At 38.4% G+C, this 25,060-nt stretch overlaps 5 protein-coding genes and 1 pseudogene across 6 annotated transcripts; 4 read left to right on the top strand and 2 right to left on the bottom strand.

Moving 5' to 3' along the window:
• Positions 1-1,353: 1,353 nt before the first annotated feature.
• Positions 1,354-4,626, top strand: LOC111468310 (annotated as a pseudogene).
• Positions 4,627-5,196: 570 nt separating this feature from the next.
• On the top strand, positions 5,197-8,167 carry LOC111468167 (PTI1-like tyrosine-protein kinase 2). Of its 2 annotated transcripts, XM_023113288.1 has the most exons (7): positions 5,197-5,690; positions 5,762-6,245; positions 6,329-6,438; positions 6,540-7,287; positions 7,361-7,582; positions 7,679-7,828; positions 7,900-8,167. In XM_023113288.1, exons 2-7 carry the CDS (start codon positions 6,027-6,029, stop codon positions 8,080-8,082), a joined length of 1,632 nt encoding a protein of 543 aa, XP_022969056.1. In that variant the 5' UTR covers positions 5,197-5,690; positions 5,762-6,026; the 3' UTR covers positions 8,083-8,167. The 2 variants fall into 2 exon arrangements, with proteins under 2 accessions (XP_022969056.1, XP_022969055.1); XM_023113287.1 differs by having other exon boundaries at positions 5,197-6,245.
• A 381-nt stretch (positions 8,168-8,548) lies between these two features.
• On the bottom strand, positions 8,549-12,252 carry LOC111468166 (L-ascorbate oxidase homolog). Its single transcript, XM_023113286.1, has 8 exons — positions 11,973-12,252; positions 11,772-11,881; positions 10,686-10,956; positions 10,481-10,583; positions 10,047-10,392; positions 9,562-9,927; positions 9,338-9,416; positions 8,549-9,228 (listed from the first exon to the last, which is right to left on the bottom strand). Exons 1-8 carry the CDS (start codon positions 12,117-12,119, stop codon positions 9,016-9,018), a joined length of 1,635 nt encoding a protein of 544 aa, XP_022969054.1. The 5' UTR covers positions 12,120-12,252; the 3' UTR covers positions 8,549-9,015.
• Positions 12,253-16,244: 3,992 nt separating this feature from the next.
• LOC111468257 (signal recognition particle 43 kDa protein, chloroplastic-like) lies at positions 16,245-17,535 on the top strand. The gene has a single exon (XM_023113416.1). It carries the CDS (start codon positions 16,535-16,537, stop codon positions 17,456-17,458), a length of 924 nt encoding a protein of 307 aa, XP_022969184.1. The 5' UTR covers positions 16,245-16,534; the 3' UTR covers positions 17,459-17,535.
• A 924-nt stretch (positions 17,536-18,459) lies between these two features.
• On the top strand, positions 18,460-20,447 carry LOC111468240. The gene is made up of 3 exons (XM_023113394.1): positions 18,460-19,176; positions 19,715-19,900; positions 20,083-20,447. The coding sequence occupies exons 1-3, from the start codon at positions 18,640-18,642 to the stop codon at positions 20,377-20,379; spliced, it is 1,020 nt and encodes a 339-aa protein (XP_022969162.1). The 5' UTR covers positions 18,460-18,639; the 3' UTR covers positions 20,380-20,447.
• Positions 20,448-20,968: 521 nt separating this feature from the next.
• LOC111468175 (lysine histidine transporter-like 8) lies at positions 20,969-24,599 on the bottom strand. Its single transcript, XM_023113296.1, has 5 exons — positions 24,149-24,599; positions 23,933-24,069; positions 22,514-22,941; positions 21,738-21,869; positions 20,969-21,645 (listed from the first exon to the last, which is right to left on the bottom strand). Exons 1-5 carry the CDS (start codon positions 24,490-24,492, stop codon positions 21,157-21,159), a joined length of 1,530 nt encoding a protein of 509 aa, XP_022969064.1. The 5' UTR covers positions 24,493-24,599; the 3' UTR covers positions 20,969-21,156.
• Positions 24,600-25,060: the final 461 nt, after the last annotated feature.

Here is a 25,060-nt window from a genome sequence, read left to right as displayed (position 1 = left end):
TACCAACAACGTGCACCTTTCTTTTCGGTGCCTCAATTATAGGAATTTCATGGTTAAGCGTGTTTTACTTAGCAATTCTATGTTGGGTGATCTTCTAAAAATTTTCTCGGAATGCGTGTGAGTGAAGATAAAAGATATTAGACTAACTCTCACTCTTAAGAAGGGAAGAACATAGACAAAGTGATCATGTAGTACGAAATGTAGGGGAATGCCAGGGCCATCAAGTGCCAAATTCGAACTTCGAATCTTGGGCATGAGTTGTTATAAAACGGGACAAAAATGGAATTTCGGTTTATCTAGAGAGGGAGGGAGCGAAGGAGAGTTTTATCTGGTTTAGTAAAATGGGGACGTAGATTTTATTCTCCATCTCAAATATTTATTTATTTATTTATTTATTTATTTATTATTATAGTAAACGTATAAGATCATAGGGTTTCCCTAAATTAGTAATTAAAAAAATAAAAGAAAAGTAAATGGCTACAACTTGAGTTTCCATAATTGCCTTCTAGAAAAACATTTAATTGCTTAAAACAAGACTTTTAGGTATAGCACAGAGTTATTTAAGTAAACGTGTCGCCATGTTTACTTGTTAAGTTCACGGCTAACACATATTGTATTTTTTTAGTTTTTCCTTCCAGATTTCCTCTCGAGATTTTAAAACGCGTCTACTATGGACATGGTTTAGCTTATTCCAACCAGTGCCTCGCGTGGTCTGATGACCAACTCTGATACCATTTATAACATCCAAAATCTACCGCTAGCAGATATTGTCCGCTTTGACTTGCTACGTATTGTCGTCAGTCTCATGATTTTTAAAACGCGTATGTTAGGGAAAGGTTTCCACACTGTTATAAAAATGTTTCGTTCATCTCTTCAACGGATATGAGATTCAACAATCCACCTCCTTTAGAGTTCAGGGTCCTCATTAGCACTTGTTCTCGTCTGCATCTCGTGGGATCCATCATTTGACTCTTAAAAAAGGAAGCCACTCCAAGGAATTAATTCCAAAAATGGAAAGTAAAGTAAGAAAGCATCAAATTTTCAAATAACTTCAAGGAAGCAATTCTAAAAATGGAAAGTAAAGTAGGAAAGCAAACTCTATGAAAAGACATAAAACTTTCATTTTTCTATTTTCTTTTAAAAAAATGATTATTTTAGCGAGAGGATTTTCAAAATAAGAATCATTTCGGGATCGTCATAGATTTTATCATGCATCATTATAAGTATAGTATAATATATAACTTTCATATCATACATTATATGACATCGCATACATATATACCATATAGCATCATAGATCATCACATAACATTCCGAATCATGACGCATGCGAGGGCCACTATTCATGTGTTATCATACATCATACAATTCTTCCAACTGCCAACCGTAGAATGTAGGGGCCACAAGTCATGCGACATTATACATTATACAATTCTTCCAACTAAGCAACGTTGAATTATTTACTTGTTTGTCCTTAAGCAGAGTCTCTAAATACTTTAAAGTTGGTATGAAGTTGTCTTTTAATATTTAATTTAACTTATACGTATCGATCGCTCAACAAAAATGAGGTCAAGGTGGGTTTAATTGACGTGAGATGGCAAAATTGAGGCTCGAGATTGCCTAACCAAGCCTTTGACAAGGCAAACTAGACTTAATTAAATTGTCTATGTATGCATGTTTATGTGAGTTCCATGTATGAATTTTTATTTTTCTCTTATTAATTAAGTTGTTTATTGATGCAATAATTATACGGCTGTGGAGAGAAGTGGCGCTCGGCGGCGGGTGGTGGCGGAAAGAGCGATTGCCGAAGTGGAGAAAGCCTTTTTTTTTTCTTAGAAATCGGTGGAATACTCGATTTCGTGTCATTTGATCGATTTCGTTGTCGCCCTCGCCGGAGTCGATCTCAGATCGGAAAAGGCGACCATGCCGAAGAAGATGGGGGTAAACAGCAAAGCCGAGGCGGCGAGAGCACGGAAGAGCGCCGTTGAGACGGAGCGCAAGGAGCGGGAGACTCGGGAGAAGGTGGATCAGTACTGGAAAGAAGCGGAGGGTCCCAAATCCAGGGCAGCCAAGAAGCGGGAGGATGAATCGGAGAAGCGTGCTTAGGCCGCCGCTCGCAAGGCGGAGGCACGGCGTTTGGCTGAACAGGAGGAGAAGGAATTGGAGAAAGCGATGAAGAAGCCTGATAAAAAGGCGAATAGGGTTTCGATTCCGGTCCCTAAGGTAACCGAACTTGAATTAAGGAAGCGCAGAGAGGAGGAGCAAGCTGAGCTTCAGAGGAAGGCCGAGGAGGCTTAGAAAAGGCAGAGCCGGACGGCGGCGGAGGAGGAATACGAGCGGATGGTGCTGGTTACTAATACTAATAGGGATGATTCGATATTGAAGCCAGGACGCTGGAAGATGCGATTGCTCAGATATCTGTTGCGGATAATTTGCCGGTGGATAGGCATCCTGAGCGACGGCTTAAGGCCTCTTTTAAGGTGCGATTGCTTCTCATTGTGCTTGCAATTGTAACCCTGTTTGTGTGTGCTTGTGTGTTGATTGTATGATCCTTTTTGTTGGAACTTTAACGTTAGCTAAGCCTTTTCAGCTGCAAATTTTAACCAGAATTGTAGGCTAGAAGATTTCATTAGTGCTTGGTGGGGAACTCAAGAGGGTTTATCTCGAAAATATTTGTTTTGGATGCATGAAAATGGATATCTGGATGTAATATGTTGAGCGGAAGAATGGATCATTGAAGCTCATTCTAGGATCAACTTGTGATTGCATACACAAGTAGAAGCTTTGTTAGCCTTTTAACTAGTGTCTATTTACATTCTTGGTCATATGAATGCTACGCATATGTTATGTAGCTGAAGCCAACTGCTAGTAAATATTGTCCACTTTGGCCCGTTACATATCGCCGTTAGCCTCACAGTTTTAAAACGCGTCTACTAGGGAGAGGTTTCCATACCCTTATAAGAAATGTTTCGTTCCCCTCTCCAACCAATATGGGATCTCACAATCCACCCCTTATGGGGATAAGTGTCCTTGCTGACACACTACTCGGTGCCTAGCTTTGCTACCATTTGTAGTAGCCTAAGTCCACTGCTAGTAAATATTGTCTGCTTTGACCCGTTACGTATTGTCATCAGCCTCATGGTTTTAAGACACATCATTAGGGAGAGGTTTCCACACACTTATAATGAATGTTTTGTTCCCCTCTCCAACCAATGTGAGATCTCACAATCCACTCCCTACTTAGCCCAGCGTCCTCCCTAGCACATCGCTCAGTGCCTAGCTCTGATACCATTTGTAATAGCCCAAGCCCACTGTTAGTAAATATTGTCCGCTTTGGCCCATTACGTATCGAAGTCATCCTTGGAGTGATTTTGTAGTTCCTAAGGTTTTGTTGGAATTGCTCGAAATATCAAAGGAAAAAATGACTTCACAATTTGAGGAAATAAAATTGAAACAGAGAGATGAGGGAAAGGAGAGGCAGATTAGGCATGAAAATATATCTATTTTTGGTTGTTGTCCTGGTTTTTGTCCCGGGTGTGTTCGAGTGCTCTACATGCTCAGATTTTTGTAACCATTGGGGGCGTCTCAACTAAACTTTCTATGAGATCCCACATCAGTTGGAGAGGGGAACAAAACATTCTTTATAAAGATGTGGAAACCTCTCCTTAGCAGACACGTTTTAAAAACCTTGAGTGGAAGCAAGGGAAAGCCCAAAGAAGATAATATCTGCTAGCGGTGGGTTTGGGTTGTCACAAATGGTATCAAAGTCAGACACCAGACGATGTGCCAGCAAGGAGGCTGAGCCCAAAAGGGAGTGGATTGGGGGGTCTCACATCGATTGGAGAAAGGAACGAGTGTCAGTGAGGGCGTTGGGCTCCAAAGAGGGTGGATTTTGAGATACCACATCAGTTGGGGAGGAGAACGAAACATTCTTTATAAAAGTGTGGAAACCTCTCCTTAGCAGACACGTTTTAAAAACCTTGAGAGGAAGCCTGAAAGGGAATGCCTAAAGAGGATAATATCTACTAGCGGTGAGCTTAGGCTGTTACACTTTCCTTTTGTTGTTGATGTGCTTTCTTTGATCTCGTTAATGAACATTCTGCTGTTTCCTATAAAAAAAAAAATAATGTCCCAAGTTTATGCTTTTTTTCCCCTCTTTCCCTGATAATTAGGCTTTTGAAGAAGCTGAGCTCCCCAGGCTGAAGGAAGAAAAACCAGGTCTTACCCACAATCAGTACAAGGACATGATATGGAAGAAGTCTCCTGACAACCCTCTTAATCAGGTAGCTTAATGCATAAACGTTTCAAAAACGTTATTCCTGCTTGCCCCTCTCTCTTTAAAGCGTGCCTGCTTTTTCATGTTTTTTGTGGTAGGTTGCAGCAGAGTGAGTGGATCCATGTCCATCAACATGGGGCAGGCGAGCTTTCCCTTGATTCTTTTAAGCCTGTTTACTAAAGCTTCTTCTTCATTTCTGTTGTATCCTGGAATCATCTTTGGTTTGTTAATGGTTCTTTCGTTCGTCTGTTGCTGCATATTATGGCACGGGACTCTCGTAAATGCATATAAATAGTTTCGGGTCCTGTGTTGTACAATAAGTATTAATATTATGACCTTGGTTTCTGTCATGTGTTCATTCAGGCCATGTAGTTGTCTTATTTTGGTGCATATGCATTTGAAGTGAATGGAGCTCACGGATGATGGGTCCTTGAGGTTTTAGAGGCTGCGTTTTCGTAGTCGTAACAGGAAAAAAAAAACGACTTGTTGGCTGTTGCTCTCTATCAAAATTAGCATTGTGGATCTAGATGTGAATTTTAGGTTAGTCTTTTACTCTCTTAAGGTGTTTTAGGTGTTTTATTGTGAGATCCCACGTCGGTTGGAGAGGGAAATGAAACATTGTTTATAATGGTGTGGAAACCTTTCCTTGCGAGGAGAAGCTCAAAAGAGAAAGCACAAAGTGGGTTTGGACTGTTACAAACGATATCGAAGCCAAACACTGGGCGGTGTGCCAACAAGAACGATGGGCCTCGAAGGGGGTGGACACTGGGCGGTGTGCGGTGTGCGGTGTGCCAACGAGAACGTTGGGCCCTAAAAGGGAGGGTGGATTGTGAGATTCCACATCGATTGGAGAGAAATGAGTGCCAGCAAGGACGTTGGGCTCTAAAGGGGGTGGATTGTGAGATCTCATATAGTTTGGAGAGAGGAACAAAGTATTTTTTATAAGAGTGTACGCATTTTAAAAACCTTTGAGGGAAAGCCCGAAAGTAAAGCTTTATGCTCTTATCTTTTTCGAGCTAGAAGAAGTGTTTAATGCCTCTTTTGGGTATAAAGATGCAAGTGCTTCTTGTTGGAAAGTATTTAAGGTGGGAGCTTCTACTTGTCTTGTGAATGAACAAAAGCAAGAAAAAGATAGAGCTTTAATGCCCTCTGTTATGTGCTGTTTCATGATGTGGTTCAGTTATGTTTTGTGTACTTTTTTTCTTCTTTTTCTGTTTGTCTTCTTGTTGGCTCAGGGACGAGGTGAATCTTGCTCACAAAGTTAAGGACGTGCAAGTACTCGAAGTTGATAAATTCACAGATACCTGTCCTCGACTACTGGAACTTGGGTGAAAGCAACTTTGAGTACTCGCTCGATATCAAATGAGCTAATCTCATAAAACACCCAACTCGTTCTTCAACATTTGGTTATCGAGTAGTTTCTCCACCCATTCTTACCCCAAAATTCATTTTATTTGTCACCGAACCAACATTGTTGTTGTGTAGTTTCTAATAACAAGCACGACATTAAGAACTAGCAAAGGCACCTCATAAATGGAGAGCTGCCTCATTGAAGAAGGGTCATCCAATTTGATTGAGATATTCCAGCTACTTCAACAATCCACTTCACTGTATTTCAACTCTCAAAACTGTTTTAGCCACCACCCCATTACTTCAACTAATCAGCTTCTATTGTTATTAAATTCATGGCAATTCTTCAGCTTTTGATTCTCTCTCCGGCGCCGGCTGATCTCAAAAAGAAAGAACAAAAATGATGTCTCTTGTGAAAACCAAATCGGCGGCGACCAAGAAGAGAACGATCATCATCGGCTTGAACTCTGCAAACTCCGGCAGAGAGATTCTGCTGAGAATGCTAGTGGGGGTGGTAAGAACAGGGGATAATGTGGTGGCTGTTCATGTTCAAGAGCCGAATGAGAATTTCGATCCAAATACTTTTCATATTCATGAAGATCTCTGCAAATCCAAGCAGGTCAAAAATGGCTGATTGGATTTTATGTTTTTGTAATGAGAATTGAAGGGTTTTGTTTTGTTGATCGAATGATGATTTTTCAGGTCGATTTTCAAGTTCGGATTTGTGAAGGAGAATCCTACATTTTAGAATTGACGCATCAGGTTCGACTCAACTTTGCGACCATTCTTGTTCTCGGAACCACCACTCTGGGGTATAGTTGCAATTTTACTTTTGACTTCTCACAAACGTTTCAAAACTATCAAAAGATACTTGCATTTTAGTCCCTCACATGAGTTGTAATTAGTTATGCAGTCCCAAAGATTCAGTTGTTAAAACATGCTTGAAAGGGCTGCCCCCAACTTGTACCCTTATGGCAATGGACAATAGGGGAAAGATTCAAGTCCAAATGAAGGGCACTTCTCAAGACGGCTCCACAAGGCCAATCCTCAAAGCTCCCCTGTCATCTTCAGCCCATCATTCACCAAACCCATTGACTGAATCATCATCTTCTTCTTCTTCTTCTTCCTCACCATTACCATCAGTGCAACCAGAAGGATCTCAGAGACCAGTCCCCACATTTGCATTCGAGAAGCTGAACCATGTCGATTTGAAGCATTCTGTCAGGCTTTTCACACCCCAAGAGATTGCTTTTGCAACCAAGAACTTCAGCCCTGTGATGTTGATTGGAGAGGGTGTGTGCTTTAAAATGTATAGTGCGAAGCTCGAGGATGGGCAGTTCGTAGCTGTGAAGGTCCAAACCAAACAGTTTTCGTCGGAAGTTCTACTCCGAGAGATCGAAATGTTGGCGGGTCTGAGACATGAAAACATTGTTAAGATTGTAGGCTGTTGTAACCGTGAGGAGATCCGAGCGGTTGTGTACAATCAGTTGAAAGGAAACTTGATGCAGCATTTGAGGAAACTCAAATGGACTGATCGAGTGCAAGTTGCGATCGGGGTCGCGAAGGCATTGAAGTATCTTCATCATTCTTGCAGCCCTCCGATTATTCATAGGAACATAAAATCATCCAATATTCTGCTCTCTGATCAGTGCCAACCACAAGTCAGTTCCCATTTCTCCTTCCTTTAAGCTGTCTTATCTCTGAGTTATGTTCTGTAACTTCTCACATTTTCAGTTATCAGACTTTGGAGAAGCAATGGTACTTCAGGAAGTTCAAGAGGACTCGACACAAGTTGAGATTGGGAGGTTCGGCTACTTAGCCCCGGAGTACTTGATGTTTGGAAAGGTTAATGAGAAGGTCGATGTTTATTCCTATGGTGTCGTACTTTTGGAACTCATCACTGGGAAAGATGCAATTCAGACAGAGCAGACAAACCGTAGAAGCTTAGTTTTCTGGGTAAGTAAATGAAGAACCGAACATTTCGGGTAGCTTTTAATCCGGAGTTTTCTTATCTGCATGATAGTTAAGATATTTCATCATACCAATCCACAGGCAAGGTCCCTACTAGGCTGTAACTTAGCAGAACATCTAATTGATCCAAATTTGAAGGAAGACTACAACCATGAAGTGATGGAAATGATGATGATTGTCGCCCGCCTTTGCCTCTTGCACTCGTCATCAAGACGACCAACAATGGAGACGGTAAAAAAATTCTTCCCCTGCATCAAAATTTCACTTTATCAGAGCTAACCCTGTGATAGAACACATTGCAGATAGTGAAGCTATTTGAAGAACCAGAGTACTTGAAGAAAATGCAGAGGGGAAGAAAGGATCTTCTTACAGTGATGACTCCCAAAGCTGAGATGGGATTGTGGAAAAATGAAGAATCGGCCCTTCAAGATACCACCAGAACAGACCATAACTATGGATTTTCTGACAACTTAAACGTCACATAAACATATTATATAAACATATTATATGTAACAGTCCAAGCCCACCGCTAGCAGATATTTTCCTCTTTGGGCTTTTCCTTTCAAGCTTCTCCTCAATGTTTTTAAAACGCGTCTGCTAGGGAGAGGTTTTCACACCCTTTTTAAAGGGTGTTTCGTTCTCCTCCTCAATCGATGTGGGATCTCACATTATAAATACTAACATATGAATGGTATGGAAATGAAATATTCAATAAGGTATAATTATTTTCTCATCACTTGTCTTTGTAAATGTATCAAATCAGAGTACTCAACAAAAGTTGTAATCTACAAAACTCATGTAAATCAATTGTTTGCCTAGCTTGATAGTTTCCACCTAGATTAGAATGAGCACAGGTGGATGAAAATTATAGCAGAATTTGAGCACATAACAACCAACAATATTGTTCTTATTCCCTTGGTGGAGGGGGAAGAGAGACAGAGAGACAGAGAGAGACGGAATCTGGCTGATCTTAAAAATAAATAAAGAATATCGAACAATTTTCTTATTGGGGTACAATAATTCACAGGAAGGAAAAGAACTACTAAAATTGCTATCCTACTCACTAAAACAATTTTTTCCTTCTTCCTTCTCTTACATTTTGTTCAAATTACAATGAAAGTATGCAGCAACGAAGAAGAAAGAGAGGAAAACATGCTGATACTTATCAAGATCATTATAGTTTATAGATTTGTAAACAGGTTAGCATCACAGCAGAATGTTCCTCTCCTTATTCTTTCTACTGTATACTTACTTGTTAATTGGAAGCAACATTAAGCCAGAGGAAGAAAGCCAAATACAATATGAAGAAAATGGCAATGAAGTGTGCTTAGAAAAATACTGGAGACGGGTGCAAATGGGATGTTTGCGAGCCCAAACCTCAATTGAAAGAATGAGTTGTTCATCATGACAGCAGGTGTTTATGGAGATGCAGTGCTTCTGCCGGCAGCCTTCCCACAAAGGAGAGCATTATCTGGAACATTGTACTCATCCCTCAAGGACTTAACTGGTGTGTAAACTCTGAGATAAAATTGTTGTCCAAGGTATTGTCTTGCCCAAAACTCTGACCTTATATTCCACATTCCAACATTGTCAAGTGAAACATAAATGGCTGTCCATGACTTTGGGTATACCTACAAATGATCAATAAAAATTTCATCACTTTATAGTTCCAATCAGATTTTATACCGAACTCGATTGATGTGATTCGAATTTCTCGCATAGAATGGTGAGATAATATACCTGAGTCGTACACCGTGAAACTGCATCTCGGAGATTGTACTGTTCTCTGCTAGCAGGAGTCCAAACTCCTCCATCCATTCTGCAACAATAAGTTAGTGTTGAATGAGTAATTTATGGAATAGTGAAGTTTGCTCAGTCAAAACCACAAGACATTACCAGAAATATATATACTTGATCATTCTTGAGGCATACATTGCTGGATTTAACAATTAAATGGTTCTTACCCGACAACCCAGAAGGAGTATCCATCAAGATGCCAACTCTGTACGATGTTCTCGTGGTTCTGGAAGACAATCTCAATGAAGGCTCTATAGTCAGCTCCCATGACTGAGGTATCAAGGTACATTTTCTTGCCAGATGGAAAATCTGGGATACTTCCAATGCGAAAAACGCCATCAATGTTGAAGTAATCTGCAAGCTTAAGAGGTGTGTCAGCAGGAATGAAAGATACACTGTTAACAGCATATCTCTGCTTGCGATCGACAAGAGCTGCTGAACTCTCCAGCTTGATAGTCCTGGAAATATTTATCAAACCATAGTGATACGAGCCCTGCGGATTCGGTCTCGGTCCGCTAGCAGTGAGATTAGTCCTAAAGACACAGAAAAACAAAAATATAAGCTACATTATACTAAGAGTATCAAATTCTGAAGCAATTACCATTTGTTTCTCAAACAGAAAGCAAAAAGGGAAGGATTCAATGGACAATACCTGACAGAACGAGCCTGGTTAAGAGACCAATCGATTTCATTGGTTGGTCCACCAGGAATTGGACCAGAAACAGAGGTGGTGGAGTCGCTGTAATGAAGAATGGCAGTGGAGTTGAGAATCTTGGAAGCAAACCGTGTTGATACAGCAATATAGAAATCACGAGATGGCTGATTCGCAGTGATGAGCACCGAATAAGATTGACCCACATGAACATCAAGGGATGAATAAGTATTCTGCATTGTGTGGGTGCCTTCAACTTCAACAAGCGTCATCTCATGATCTTGAACCCTGAAATTCAGTGAATGCTGAAGCCCAACATTCGTTATTCTAAATCTGTAAGTCTTGCCTGCAAAAGAATTTTTTAAAAAAACCCATAAATGATCTCATTCGGTTCCACAAAGCACATTAGGAAGTGAATCCAAATCTCAAATTACCCTTTTCAACGGTGAACGTGGTAGCTTGCGGACCACGGCCATTGATGACAATTCCATTAGGGTTAGGGAGTCTGTGACCACCATCCAAGATGGTTTTCAAAATCTAATCAAAACAAACAACACAAACAAATTCCTCGAAATCAGAAAACAATAATGAAATCATCCAAACTTCTACATTAGCCACGAAAGTCGAACCGTTCATTACCGAGTGATTGGCGGTGTACCAGTCACCGATGAGGAGGGTGTAATCAGCAGCGGGCTCCGGGAAGGGAACCGGAATGAGGGGGCGGCTGAGTACTCTAATACTTCCAAATCCACCAGCGGCCTTGTGGAATGCAAGAGAGGGAAAATAGAAGTAAGTTCCGATCTGATCCTTCACCTGAATTCTGTAGGTGAAGTTCTTCCCCGGCGGAATTGGGCAGGTTGTTCCGTACACTCCGTCTTGGTACGAATTCTTCCTCTGTTGAACTCCATTCCTACGTGAGATTCATAAAAGCGCGGTTAATTTTAATGGGCCGAACTAGTAGGCCCAAATTAAAAATAGAGGCCCAAGTTAAATGGGCCCAAGATCCAATTGTATTTTCCTTTTCTTTTTTTCTTTTTTCTTATTTTACTGGGAGTTGATAACGTCACCTAATCCCTCGGTTACGTTTTCCACAAGGAAAATTAATAAAGCTTTAAAGCGACTTTGGCGCATAAAGTTAAAATTACATTTTATTCTCTTCTCACGTGTTGTCTTGTTCTTCCAAATTACAATCTAATTTATTTAATTATTATAATAAAATTATAAATTAAATTAAAATTCCATTTTTCCACCTTATTTTTTTAATAATTTTGTCTAATTCCCTCATTTATTTTATTTCCTTATCACACATTTCCAAAATAATATTTTTAAATTCCTCCCCCACATTTCAAAAACTAAAATATTTTTCAAAAACTCATTAAATTAAATTTATATATAATAGATTAATTAATTTTTAAAACTTTTAAATACATTTTAGATTTAAGAATAGATCTAAGGAAGGAAGACTTAGAAGTAGAATTCAAATCTCTATAGAGAACAAAAAGTACAATATTTTTTTAGTAGTAGGTTTGAACAGTTATAAATGGTATCAGTGGCAGTCATGAGACAATGCTAGCGAGAATGCTGGGTTCCAAGGATGGTAGAGTGCTAACTAAGGTGGTTTTTAAAATTAAATAAAAATAAATATTAATTATGTAAACATTCCTTTCTTCATCACAAAACTATTCCACCTTCTGAAAAAGAAAGAGAGAGAAGAAGAAGACTAACCAAGACAGAAGAAATGGCTCCGGGAGACTATTATGAACATTGATGTAAAGATTATCGTTCGTAACGGCGTAAATCTCCGGTCCCGGAAACTGCCCGTTGATCAAAATCCCCTACAGAATCAACATGATACAAAATTAAATCACCACTGAACTCAAAAGCTTAAGTAGGCTAAATTTAATTACGGTGAACATGATCTCGGACCTGTTGGCGAACGCCGAGAGGATAGATATCGCCGTAGGTGACATTCCAATCGAAGAATCGATAAGGGCTATCAGCAATGGCAATGCCCATGAATCCCAGAGCCAGAGCAACATAAAAACACCATAATTCAGCTGGTTTTGGTGCCATTTTTGGAGCTTCAAAGCAAAAAAAATGGAGTCTTTAATGGATTCTAGAGAGAGAAAGGGACTGAATTTTAATGGGTTTCAGTTTAGAGAAAATGGGTAACTGATGAAGAAATAAATGGAGTATTTAAAGTGAAGAAGAAGGCGAATATAATAACCCCAAACGCCACTTCCAAAGATTTATATACATTTTTTAATTCCTTATAATATTTAATTAAACTAAATTAATTTATTTATTAATTTAAATGGAAAATGGGAAAGAGAGAGGAAGCTTGGTGGCGTGGCGTGGCGTGGCGTCTGGCGTGGCGTGGAGTAGCCGCGGTTATTACAGCAAAGATTTAACTGTTTTCCACGTTGGAAAAAGACTCCGCTGTTCTCCTAATTTTATTTCCTTTTTATTATTATTATTATTTAGAAAATAATCTGAATAATCTATTAACTCATTTTCAATTCCTTTAAAAAAATATATATTAAATTAAGAATTATTTTCATTTCATATTAAAAATTATTTAATACATTGCTATTTTTTTATTGTAACAATTTTTTTTTAATCTTTAGTTACTTTCCTTTTTTTTTTTTTTTTTTTATATTTTTATCTGATAAATTGTTAAATTTAGGGTATTTTAATAAGTTTGACTTTAGAAACCGATGGAATAAGTTTGATGATAACTTTATAGTGTCGAGAAAAGTCTGTTTTTTTTTTTCCGACATGATTTTACTCGTTGTGTTTATATTATTTAGAATAGAGACAATGTTTTATGCTTACGATTTTTTTTTTCTTTAAATTTTTATTTGATTCAAATACGAGATTTTAAATTTTCAATTGAAACATGGAATAATGTGGTGGTGTTCGAGTATGAATTTACATTAATATGTCACTATTAATGTTTTTTTTATTTCAATAATAATTTAAAAAATATTTATAAAATGTTAAAAGTAATATTGTGATAAAAAAAAAACCTTTTTATCTCTTTTTAGAAATATAAAAAATTGATTAAATCTCATCTTATAATTTAAAATTGAGAACACAAATATTAAAATAAATCTTAATTATTAATTTTGTATATAATAAGTCTTCGACCAATTTTATTTATTTTTAAAAAATATAAATATATATTAAATATATAATTGAAAATAAATACTATTAAATATAAATTTTAATTTTTTTTAATCTTATATCTAATAATCAATAAACTTGCGATATTTTAATAGATATTTTAATAAATCTCATTTATTTATGATTTTATTAAATACAAGGTTAAAAATTAAAGGATTTAATTTTTAATTTAATATAGTGTTTATTAACTTATACTTCCAACTATTCGGGAAATTTTAATTTTTTAATTTTTTAATTTTTTAATTTTTTATTTATATAATTACATCGAGTTTATTAGTTGGCTAATAAGTAATTTTCTAATTAAACAATGAAATTAAACATTCAAGAAAAATATATAATATCTTCACCAATTAAAAAACTCCAAAATTGTTTTTTTAATTTTTTTTTAGTGAATATAAATGGTTTAATTTTTATTTCTTAAATAAAATAAAATAAAATAAAATAAGAGTTTTAAATGAATATATAAGTGTGTATGGATTTTAATTAATTTAATTTTGATTTTGATTTTGACCACCACATGCTAACAGATTTATATTTATTATAGATTTCAGATCTGGAATTAATAATATGAATAGGTTTGAAGGTCAACTAAATAATATTTAAATTATTTTTCAGGCAACATCGTATTATTGATAATAATTAATTTATTTTTTCTTAAAGAAATAAAATGAGAGTCAAAATGGAGAGTGATTAGTGGAAGCGGTGGGGAGTGTGAGCCAATAAGAAGGTGCCACGTCGGAAATAGAAAAAAAAAAGGAAAATAAATTATAAAGCCGCGTTTGGGGTTTGGTTGGATGGTAACGGTGGAAACCCCGTGAGTTGTGACGCGACACACGGAATTTTCATGTGCTGAAAAAATTCACAGCCAAACACGCCTTCTTTCCAGCTGGCCTTATCTGACGGTGGGGATTGTTTTTTGTGATGTGGGGCCGGGATTGATCGACGGTTCAGATCGAAGGAGAGACGTCAAAGAGTTGAATTTTATTTTGTGTATGTACGCGGAAGGGTGCGATCCAGTGTGATGGAGACAGCAGTTTCCGTGTGTTTTTTGGAAATTTGGTGGGTTTTGCTTTAAAACTACGTCGTTTTGATGAGATAAGTTCACAATGGAATTGGTGGGCATCTAAAATTTGAAACTAAATTAATTTGTGGATTTAGGGCTATAAATTTTTAGGATTTTATAGTATAAATGGGTCGGTGACCCGAACCATTCGAATAGATTTCATAACTCTACCTAATCCGACTTGTCGGGTTGTTCTTTTAAAAAAATTATACTTATATATAATACATGTTAAATTAATAACTAAAATTCCATAAAATTCAAATATAAACGGTTGACCAGTCACAAAACATCACTAACATTGATGATAAATGTCAAATATTTTAGCGTTCATAATAATCTTATAAGTAAGGTAGGATTAGGTTAGGTTGTATCCCTATTTTTCAGTTGGTCAGATTGACCATCAAACCCATTCGAATTCTTAATTTTTCAAAAATTCAACTCAACTTACTTAAAAAAAAAAAAAATATATAACCCTTTACGGGTTGGGTTGAGTTGGGTTGGGTAATTCATGTTGTTTAGATTATCATGTCATTATAAATATCCTTATTTTATACGTTCTGAATTTAAAAATATTTTGATAAATTCAATAATTAATGATTCTATTAAGCATAAATTTAAATTTTATATCTAAAAGTTTTGAAATTTTTTATCTTCTTGGTCTAAAATTTGTACAAAAACCTAAAATAGGTTAAGAACATAGTAGACACCAAAGAAATGAAATTAAAATATATTTGGCATAAAATAAAAAATTTAAGATCATATTAAACGTTTTTTAAAATTTATAGACTAAATCAATGTGTGATTCAACTTGTTGAATCTAAATAAATATAACAAACGAACATAGTTCGATTGTTTGAGAAATAAATCTAGATCGATCAGTTAAGTGTATAAACATTTTTATAATAAACAACCAAGTAAGAGTTAAAAATAATTCAAACTGATTAAGACATATATTCTGTGTGAAGAGACTAGAGATTCTTGAAATAGACGGATTGATTTGATTTGATTTGTTTAAAATAAAAAAATGGAATTTAAAATGTTTGGTAGATCAACTTAACATGATAAGTTTGACTTAAAACTGATAGCTTGCATCATATTCTCCACCCACTATTTATTTCGCTTTCTATTTAATAGAGAGTTTTTATGTTCGTGGTATAGGTTAATTGTGAGATTGCACATCGATCAAAGAGAGGAGCGAGTGTCAGCCAAGATACTGAATCTCGAAGGGGTGAATTGTGAGATCCCAAAAGGAGAATAAAACATGTTTTATAAATGTGTGAAAATCTCTCTTAGTAGACACGTTTTAAAAATCTTGAGAGGAACTTCAAAAAGGATCTATAATAGATGTATATATACTTTTTTTATAATGGGTAAAGAATTTTTTTTGTAGGTATTGAAATTTGAAGGCACGTAAGTGACGATCAAAGATTAGTTTCCAAGTATGAGATTGTTGGGTTTAATGGGGTCTAGTAGTCAAGATGACTCAATTTGAGAGTCGTTTGACATTATACAAAAGACCAAGAAGAATACCACCAAGGCACTGTAGCGGAAGGTGAGCCACAAGTAGCATTGAGCTTTAGATATTACAAATTTGTAAATGAAAAAAATAGTCATCAGCCTCACAGTTTTTTCCCTCTTTGAATTAATGTGGGATCTCATAATCCACCCTCCTTGGTGACCTAGCTTTCTCGCTGGCACACCCACATTCACTAGTGTCTGACTTTGATTCTATTTGTAACCGTTTTTCCCCTCTTCAAACTAACGTGGATCTCACAATTCACTCTCCTTGTTGACCCAACTTCCCCACTGGCATACTGTCTAGTGTTGACTCTGATACCATTTGTAACAACTTTAATCTAGCTAGCAAATATTGTCTATTTTAACCCGTTACATGTCGCCGTCAACTTCACATTTTAAAACACGTGTGTTAAAGAGATTTTTATAGTATATATTATGTTATTTGAACCGTTTATTGTTGGAAGAATTTGAATTTGGTTATTAATACTAGAATTCCATGCTCATAGGCTGGGCCTATCCTAACAGCCCACTACCATCCAGGGTCACAACACAACGGCCTGAACTCTGGCCTGAACTGGCTTGAACAGAAAAACTAAACACCACGAAATTTGGAATCCTCCGGCCATGAATCCGGTGGCTTTTCTTCTTCTTCTTCTTCTTCTTCTTCTTCTTCTTCTTCACGGCCACATTTCCCCGCCGCACCACCGCCGCGAATTTCCCCATGGACGACCAGTCTCTCTGCCCCAAGCAACCTCTCCCATCCCCCTCTCGGATTCCCCATCTCAATCTCCGCCGCAACTTCAAATGTTTCACACACTACGCCCTCCAAACCAATAAGCACCACGCACAACGGACTCACAAACCAGAGGACAATGAATCCCACGGCGAGGTCGATGCCATCATCGGAAGTCGAGCTCGGTCCGACGCCGCCGGGATGGAGTATCTAATCAAATGGAAAGACGGGTATTCCCCAACATGGGTCGCCTCCAATTTCATTGCTAAACACATTGTCGCAGACTACGAAGCCCCTTGGTGGACAGCTGCCAAGAAAGCCAACGAATCCGCATTAAAATCCCTCATAGACGCCGCCGACGGCCGCGATTTCGATTCCGTTGACGGAGATGGCAGAACCGCTCTGCTCTTCGTCGCTGGGCTTGGGTCAGAGCCGTGCGTGAGAATGTTAGCCGAGGCCGGCGTGAATCTCGATCACCGTGACTACTGCGGTGGGTTCACAGCGCTGCATATGGCGGCTGGGTATGTGAAACCAGGGACGGTGGAGTTGTTGGTGGATTTGGGGGCGGATCCGGAGGTCGAAGATAATAAGGGTCGGACGCCGTTGGGTCTGGCAAAAGGGATACTGAAAGCGACGCCGAAGGTTCATTTCGTGAGGAGAGTGGGGCTGGAGAGAGTGATCGGAGCGGTGGAGAAGGTGTGTTTTGAGTACGCGGAGGTGGAGAGATTGCTGGGGAGAAGGGGGATGGGAGAAGATTTGGAGTATTTGGTGAAATGGAAGGACGGAGAGGATAATGAGTGGGTGAATGTGGGGTTGATTTCGGCGGAGTTGGTGGCGGATTTTGAAGCTGCGTTGGAATACGCGGTGGCGGAGGCGGTGGTTGAGAAGAGGCTTAGGGAATGGGGACGATGAGTATCTCGGGCTAATGTGGACCTTACGGAATCTGAGAAGGCCCAGGCCCAGGCCCAATTCAATGATGGTGGCCCTTGATAAAGCCTTTTTCCCTATTGTTTTTAAAATAGATTTTAAATTTGTTTTAAAAAATTATTATTGAAAAAAAAAATATATATTTGAGTTGTTTAAGTTGGTTTATTTTAGATAAATTTTGTACATTATAAATAAAAAATAAAAATTAATTTTTTTAAAGCATGGTTGATAATCATTATTTTTAATCATCTCGATATATTTAAATTAATAAATTTATGATATAATCATAAATTAATGTAACAACTCAAGTTCATTGCTAGTTGATATTATCTGTTTCGACTCATTACATATAATAGTTAATCAAACAAAGAGAGGTTTCCACATCCTTAAATGTTTCGTTTTTCTCTCAAACCGATGTGGGATCTCATAATTCACCCCTCCTTGGGGGCCCAATGTCCTCACTAGCACTTCGTCAAGTGTCTAAATCTGATTCCATTTGTAATCATCGTTAGCCAGAGAGAGGTTTCAATACCCTTATAAGAAATGTTTCGTTCCTCTCTCCAATCGATATGAGATTTCACAATCCACCAACCTTGGGGCCATAACGTCCTAGCTAGCACATCGTTCGGTGTCTGGTTCTGATACCATTTGTAACAGCTCAAGCTCACCGCTAGTAGATATTGTTCACTTTGATTCATTATGTATCGCCATCAGTTTCACATTTTTTAAAACATGTCTACTAAAGAGAGGTTTTCACACCGTTGTAAAGAATGTTTCATTCTCCTCTCCGACCTATTTGAGATCTCACAAATAAGTTATGCTATATTATAATGGATCATTCATAATCAGATATGTAACTAAAGTCGGTAACAATACTCGATAGGTGACGATTACATCCTTTTGCAGGTTACTACAATTCATAGTATAAAAAACTTTAAAAAAAGAAAGAAAAGTTCGTCACGTTACAAGCTGTGGTTAGACAATGAGATAAGCGCGAGTAGAATATATGGACTGATATTTGTATGGGTAACTTATGATGCCTTGTCGGCATTGGCCAAGTGTGCATGAACGATTAGTTGGCAGCTTTAATGGTTAATTAATAGGTGACGTGTGACATATGAGGAGGCACATCAGCCGGAGGGACACGTCAACATTCCTGCACTCCCATGGAAAAACATCCATTCCCCACTTGGCACACGCGCTTTGAAGCGCGTGAGTCTCCATCTAACCCTCTGTTTCTTATTCAACAAAAACAGAGACTCATCCTCTGTTTCTTGTTCCTAACGATGCACGCCAGATCCTACTCGGAGGCGACGAGCGTTGACCAGTTCTCGCCGGCGCGGCGATTCTACTACGTACAGAGCCCCTCGTCCAACGAAGTGGAAAAAATGTCGTACGTTTCGAGCCCAATGGGTTCGCCGCCGCACCATTTTTACCATTCTCGTGAGTCGTCGAGTTCCCGATTCTCCGCCGCGTTTAAGAACAACATCAACCGGAACGGCAATCCCTCTGCCTGGAGAAAACTCCACCGCCCCCAGGATCCCAATGAAGAAGAGGAGGAATCCGGTGATCGGAATCCCAAATGGAATCGGAATCTCCGGCTGTACTTGTCTCTGTTTCTTCTGTTGTTTCTTCTTTTCACCGTCTTCTTCCTCATCCTCTGGGGCGCTACCAAGTCCTTCCGCCCTCAAATTCTTATTCAGGTAATACCCATTTATTTATTTTCGTTACGAATCACGACTCTCAACAATAATTTGATATTGTCCATTTTGAATATAAGCTCTATTGGCTTTGCTCTTTGCTTTTTACAAGGTGTCATAAACCCACTTCAACCGTCTTTCCTTAGTTCATCAGCTTCTAAAACTATTCTCGTTTGATTTATCACTTAAAAAGTTCATAACTTACATAATCAATCATTAACAAATAACGGGTTGGCAACCAAATTGAGTAGAGTTGCACATTTTGTTTCGAAATGCTTGAAAACTAATCGAATAGTTATGAAAGAAGAAAGATGATCGTGTGTACTTTTTCTTTATTCGTTCGAGTTAATGAATGTATGAAATAAAGATAAAACCTTCTATCTGAACTGACATTCAAGTACGTACCTGATTGAGTTCGATATGTATAATTTAATCGATTAAGACATAAGTTTTCAATCTTATTGTTATTATTAATAAAATACAAAAACTGAAAAGGAGGAATTTTTTTTAAAAGCATAATGGCATTTTTGTAAATTTTCAGAGTATGGTGTTCGAGAAGTTTAACGTTCAGGCAGGAAGTGATCCGGGGGGCGTGGCAACGGATCTGATGTCATTAAATTCAACGGTGAGGATCAAGTACAGAAATCCTGCCACGTTTTACGGAGTCCACGTCAGCTCCTCACTATTTCAGCTCCACTATTTCCAGCTCCATGTAGCCTCTGGCCAGGTTCAAATCTTAATTACGCTCTAATTTATTTATTTATTTATTTATTTAAAAAATGGCCTATTAATTATAAAATTAATTAATGAACTTCTTTATTTATTTTGATTTGGGAGGGTTCGAGAGGTACGTGTGAAATCTAATTATTGTCGTGAGTCTTTGAACTAAATATGAAAACTGATAATCAGATGAAGGAGTTTTACCAAAAAAGACAGAGCTCTCGAAGGTTAACGACATCGGTGGCAGGGCATCAAGTCCCGCTCTACGGTGGGATCACAGTAATTGGGAATTGGCGAGACCAACAACAAGACGGGGTCGGGGTCGAGATGCCGCTAAACCTCACGATGGCTGTGAGGTCGAGAGCTTACATTCTAGGGAAGCTGGTGAAGTCCACATTCCATACAACCATTACATGTTCAGTTACTCTTAGCACCAACAAGCTTGGAAAATTCCACTCTTTCAACAATTCTTGCACTTATAATTGATCTTCTTATGCTCCTTGTGGAGGTTCTTTACAAAATTTGGGTAAGGTTTCATGTCATCGACTATGCAATTTTTGTTGCCTTTTTTGAATTTCTTGTACCACTTTTTTTTTTTTGTCATCTCCCTAGTTTGTATCTAAATTTATATATATATTAAGAACGTGTTATGTTTGTCGTTTGTTTAAGTTTTGGTCTTTTTCGAGCAGTCTTCAAGTTTCATCCAATAGCGAGTATGTGAGGTCCCACATCGGTTAGAGAGGAGAACGAAACATTCTTTATAAGGGTGTGGAAACTTCTCCCTAGTCTCGAAGAGAACAAAACATTTCTTATAGGTCCCGAAGGAAATTGGATTGTGAGATCCCATGTTGATTGGAGAGGAGAATGAATGCCAACGAGGACGCTTGGCCCTAAAGAGTGGTGAATTGTGAGATCCTACATCGATTAAAATGCTAATTCAACTAGTGAAGATGAAAAGATTCGAACTTCTAATCTTTTGATTGAAGACGTATGCCTTAACTAGTTGAGTTATATTCAGATTGGTCATTCTCGAGTTCGATCATTTCTTAGAAACACACTTAAACCTAGGAAATAGTCTCCAAATTATTGATCGATCATTCAATAAATTTCTCCTCCCTACACAAACAAACTAAAGCACTTGTATGATTGCACTTCACATTCAACTATTACATTTGGAAGAACATTGAACAACTCAAACCATATATAAAGACACAAACCCTAAATGATATCAATTCATTAGAGGAAGCTTTGGCTCACTTTGTTTTAGTGAGGCTTAAAGAAACTGGCTTGAACACCAGTGTTAGTGACCACATATACACCAGCTGCAATCATGGCCAAACTCAGCCCCATCCCCAAAACTCCCAACACCCAATTAACCCACCACACAACACCATATTTCTTAGGCTTCTTGATCTTCAGCCACATGAAGCATGGATAAGCAAATGTCACCGGCAGCGCAATGCCTCCGACCAGCCCAGCCACGCTCCCGAGAAATGGGATTGCCACCGCTACGAAGAAGCATAGAAAGCTGAATACTGTTCGTAAGATGACTCGTAGCCACCATGGGCATGCTTGCTTCTTCCTCCTTGTGTAGCATGCTTCGATGGCATCGAACATCGGCATGCCATAGATTTGGAACGAGCTCACAGCATTGATTATCACGAATAAGCTTGTCAACCCAATGAGGAATTGAGAGGTGTCACGACTATGGAAGGCGTATAGAGCTGTAAGCATCCCTCCATTTTTGGGTATCTGCAAATTTTAAGCATTTTTTAGTCGTCTTATCAGAAATAGTCTTTTCAACTTAAAAACATGTTCGTTTTAATCCTTTGAAGATCGCTTACCTTCTGACCATAAGCCCAATAGCCTCCTATGGCGAGGGGAAAGAGACATATGGCTACGACCAAATATGAAAACTTGACCCCTCTCCACATCGGGACTCGCGAGGGGTGTTTTTCGCTCGATGGCATAGTTGCCTGCAACGACGACCATAAAAAATAGCAAAGATTTAGGTCATACAAGTTTGATATCTAAAATTTTTAGATATGTATATGTAACAGCTTAAGCCTACTGCTAACAAACATTGTATGCTTTGATCCATTACGTATTGCCGTCAACCTCACAGTTTTAAAACGTTTACTAGGGAGAGGTTTTCACATCCTTACGAGGAATGCTTAGTTCCTCTCTCCAACCAATATGAGATCTCACAATAAAATGCATCTACTTGGGAGAGAGTCTAGTCATTCTCCGACCAGTGTCTCGCACCCGTTCGATGACTAACTGTTACAGTATCACCGTCAAGTTCACAGTTTTAAAACGCATCTATAAGAAGAGGTTTCCACATCCTTATGAGATGTTTCGTTCCCCTTTCCAACTAATGTGAGATCTCACACTATAACGTGTCAGAGAAAGTCTAGCCCTACTCCGATTAGTGTCTAACACTATTTGGTGAATGATTGTTACAATATTAGGGTAATAAACTTCAAAAACCATCTTGTTGCAGATATTATATATCTTGGTCGAAGTTTGAATATGACGTGTCGATTCACGAAACTAAACTATAATACACAATTTAAAACGTTGATAATCCTATTAAGAACCATATGGTAGTGGGAGTTACCTGAATCTCGAGGACAAGATTGTGGCCTCTAAAAGCAAAAGCCACAATTCCAAGAGCATTCAAAGCGTCAAAGGCCCTTTCTAAGTGGGCACCGGGCTTCACCGGATCGTACGAGACGCCAGGCAATCTGCCCTTGACGACGGAGATTACCCATATCAAAGTGCAGTAGCCGACGGCGGTGATGGCTCCGATTAGAGATACGCCGGCGATGGAGTTCAAGTTAGGGAGCTGGGCCAAGAGCACGGCAACGCAGGTGAACACTAAGTACCACTCGATGGGTGTCAAGTAATCGGCGTTGCAATTAGTTCCACAAACCACTTTGAAGAAGGTCTTTGAGGTTGAGCCTCCGATGATTATTAGAGCCACACATGTCCCCGCCGATAGGTATAGGATCGGGAAGAACGCCAATAGCCTTGAAAGCCCGTTGCCTGTAAAATAAAAAAAATAAAAAAATTATTCAATGAGATTTATTGTGATGGGCGAGGTTCACGCTACCAAATATGGTACTTTTTCAATTTTCTCTTTTGGACTTCCTCTCAACGCTTTAAAACTCTCGGAGAGTTTTCCTACTCTTGTAAAAAATGTTTTATTTTCCTCTACAACTGATATGAGATCTCACAAAAACTTCTTCAGGGTCCAACGTTCTCGTTGGTACTCATTCTCTTCCCCAATCGATGTGGGACTCCCTAATCCACCTCCTTCGAGGCCCAACGTCCTTGCCGGCACACCGTCTTGTGTCCACCCCTTCGAGCCTCAGCCTTCTCACTGGCACACCGCTCGATGTCTGGCTCTAATACCATTTGTAATGGCCTAGACCCATAGCTAGTAGATACGGTTCTTTTTGGGTAAACATCAATTTGAGAGTCATGCCACTGCTAGATAATATTGTCGTCTTTGGGCTTTCCCTTCTAGGCTTCCCTCAAGGTTTTAAAACACGTATACTCTTGAGAGGGTTTAGCCATACTTTGACTAGTGCCAAAGAAATCCGATGCTCAAAGAGAACAATATCTGTTAGCGGTGAGCTTGGACTGTTATAAATGGTATCAGAGCCAGTCATCGGACGGTGCAAGGCTCTCCATGGTAGACACGTTTTAAAATCTTGAGAAGAAGCCTAGAAGGGAAAGTTCAAAAAAGACAATATTGACTAACTGTAAACTTGAACTTGTTATAATTGGAGAGGAGAACAAAACATTTTTATAACAGTATAGAAACATCTATGTAGCAGACACATTTTTTAAACCTCCCGAAGAAACCCTAAAGAAAAAGTTTAAAGAAGTCAATATCTACTAGTTGTGGAGTTGAGCCGTTACATTTATCAAAATTGTTGACTTACGAACAACTATTTAGATTGCAAAACAAGCAACGTTTATATAGAAACTAGTTTTTAAAGAATGATCTTTCTTAAAAAGGAATACCCACCAAATGTTACGCTAAATAGCTGAAGATATCTACTATAACGCAACCCAGTTTCAGTTGATTCATGAAGTTGAACCATCAAATATAAAGTATAAAGTTGCCAAATGAAAGCTATGATCAAGCTTATGATTCCTCCAGCCCTGAAATTAACCAAACAATCAAAACCCCATTAAATTCATTAAACCCAACATAACATAATCAATGTTCTTTTCAAATTACCATCCAAGAATGGTGAAGGCCACAGGAAGCACAAGGGCTTGGATTCCGATGCCGGAGCAAAGCGTGTGGAAGGCAGCGTAGAACGCATTTCCATTTCTCGACTCGGTGATCGGAAGCCAAGCGTCATGTGGGTCGAGCCTCGTTAAGTTTAGGGCTCTTCTAATCGGACTTCCAATCGGAGTGATATTGAATCTCGGTCTTGGGCTTGAAGATTTCGGAGTTTTGCTCACGGTTTCGATCCGATCGTCGCTAGAGAGTAGAGGCGAGCGAGTTAGAGACGGTGAGTGAAATTGCGCCGGGGGAGCTACGACCCGTGGGGTGGCGGCTTCAGTTACTTCATCCATGAGTTTCTTCTAGCTTTTGTAGATCCAAACATGGAAATGGGTTCCTTATATAAACATATATGAAGTTTGAAAGGGAATAACTTGAAACTTAAAATTGAATTAAAAATTGTAATAACTTGAAATTCAAAATGGTAGCTCATGAAAGGTATGACCATTTTTGTAGTAATTTTTAAGTGCTAGTGGTCAAGGAAGATAGTTGGAAGCTAAATTTATTATTAATTGGGTCAATATGAACGCAAGCATAGAGTTTTGGCTTTATCTTTTGTACTAACTTAAGACTCGGTTTTTTTCGCTTAGTTTTGGATCAAAATTATTAAAAAAGATGAGCCAAAAGATTCTTCCAATGTATCATTTCTGGGTCCAATGAAATTCATAGGTATAGGAAGAAACCCTATCAAATAGAGATTTTTTCTTTCGACCATCTTTCGATTGTTAATACGATATATAAGGACCGCTACTACAAATAGTACTACACCCTTGATCGTGAAATATCGATTGCTTGTTGAACCCTATGAATTGCGTGAAAGTAGGATACTCCAAATTCGGGAGTCTAAGAGTTTTATAAAAC

This window comes from Cucurbita maxima, unplaced genomic scaffold (genome assembly GCF_002738345.1).
Source record: "Cucurbita maxima cultivar Rimu unplaced genomic scaffold, Cmax_1.0 Cma_Scf00036, whole genome shotgun sequence".
In the NCBI taxonomy this organism is placed as follows: domain Eukaryota; kingdom Viridiplantae; phylum Streptophyta; class Magnoliopsida; order Cucurbitales; family Cucurbitaceae; genus Cucurbita; species Cucurbita maxima.
This window is presented reverse-complemented; position numbering and strand designations above follow the sequence as displayed.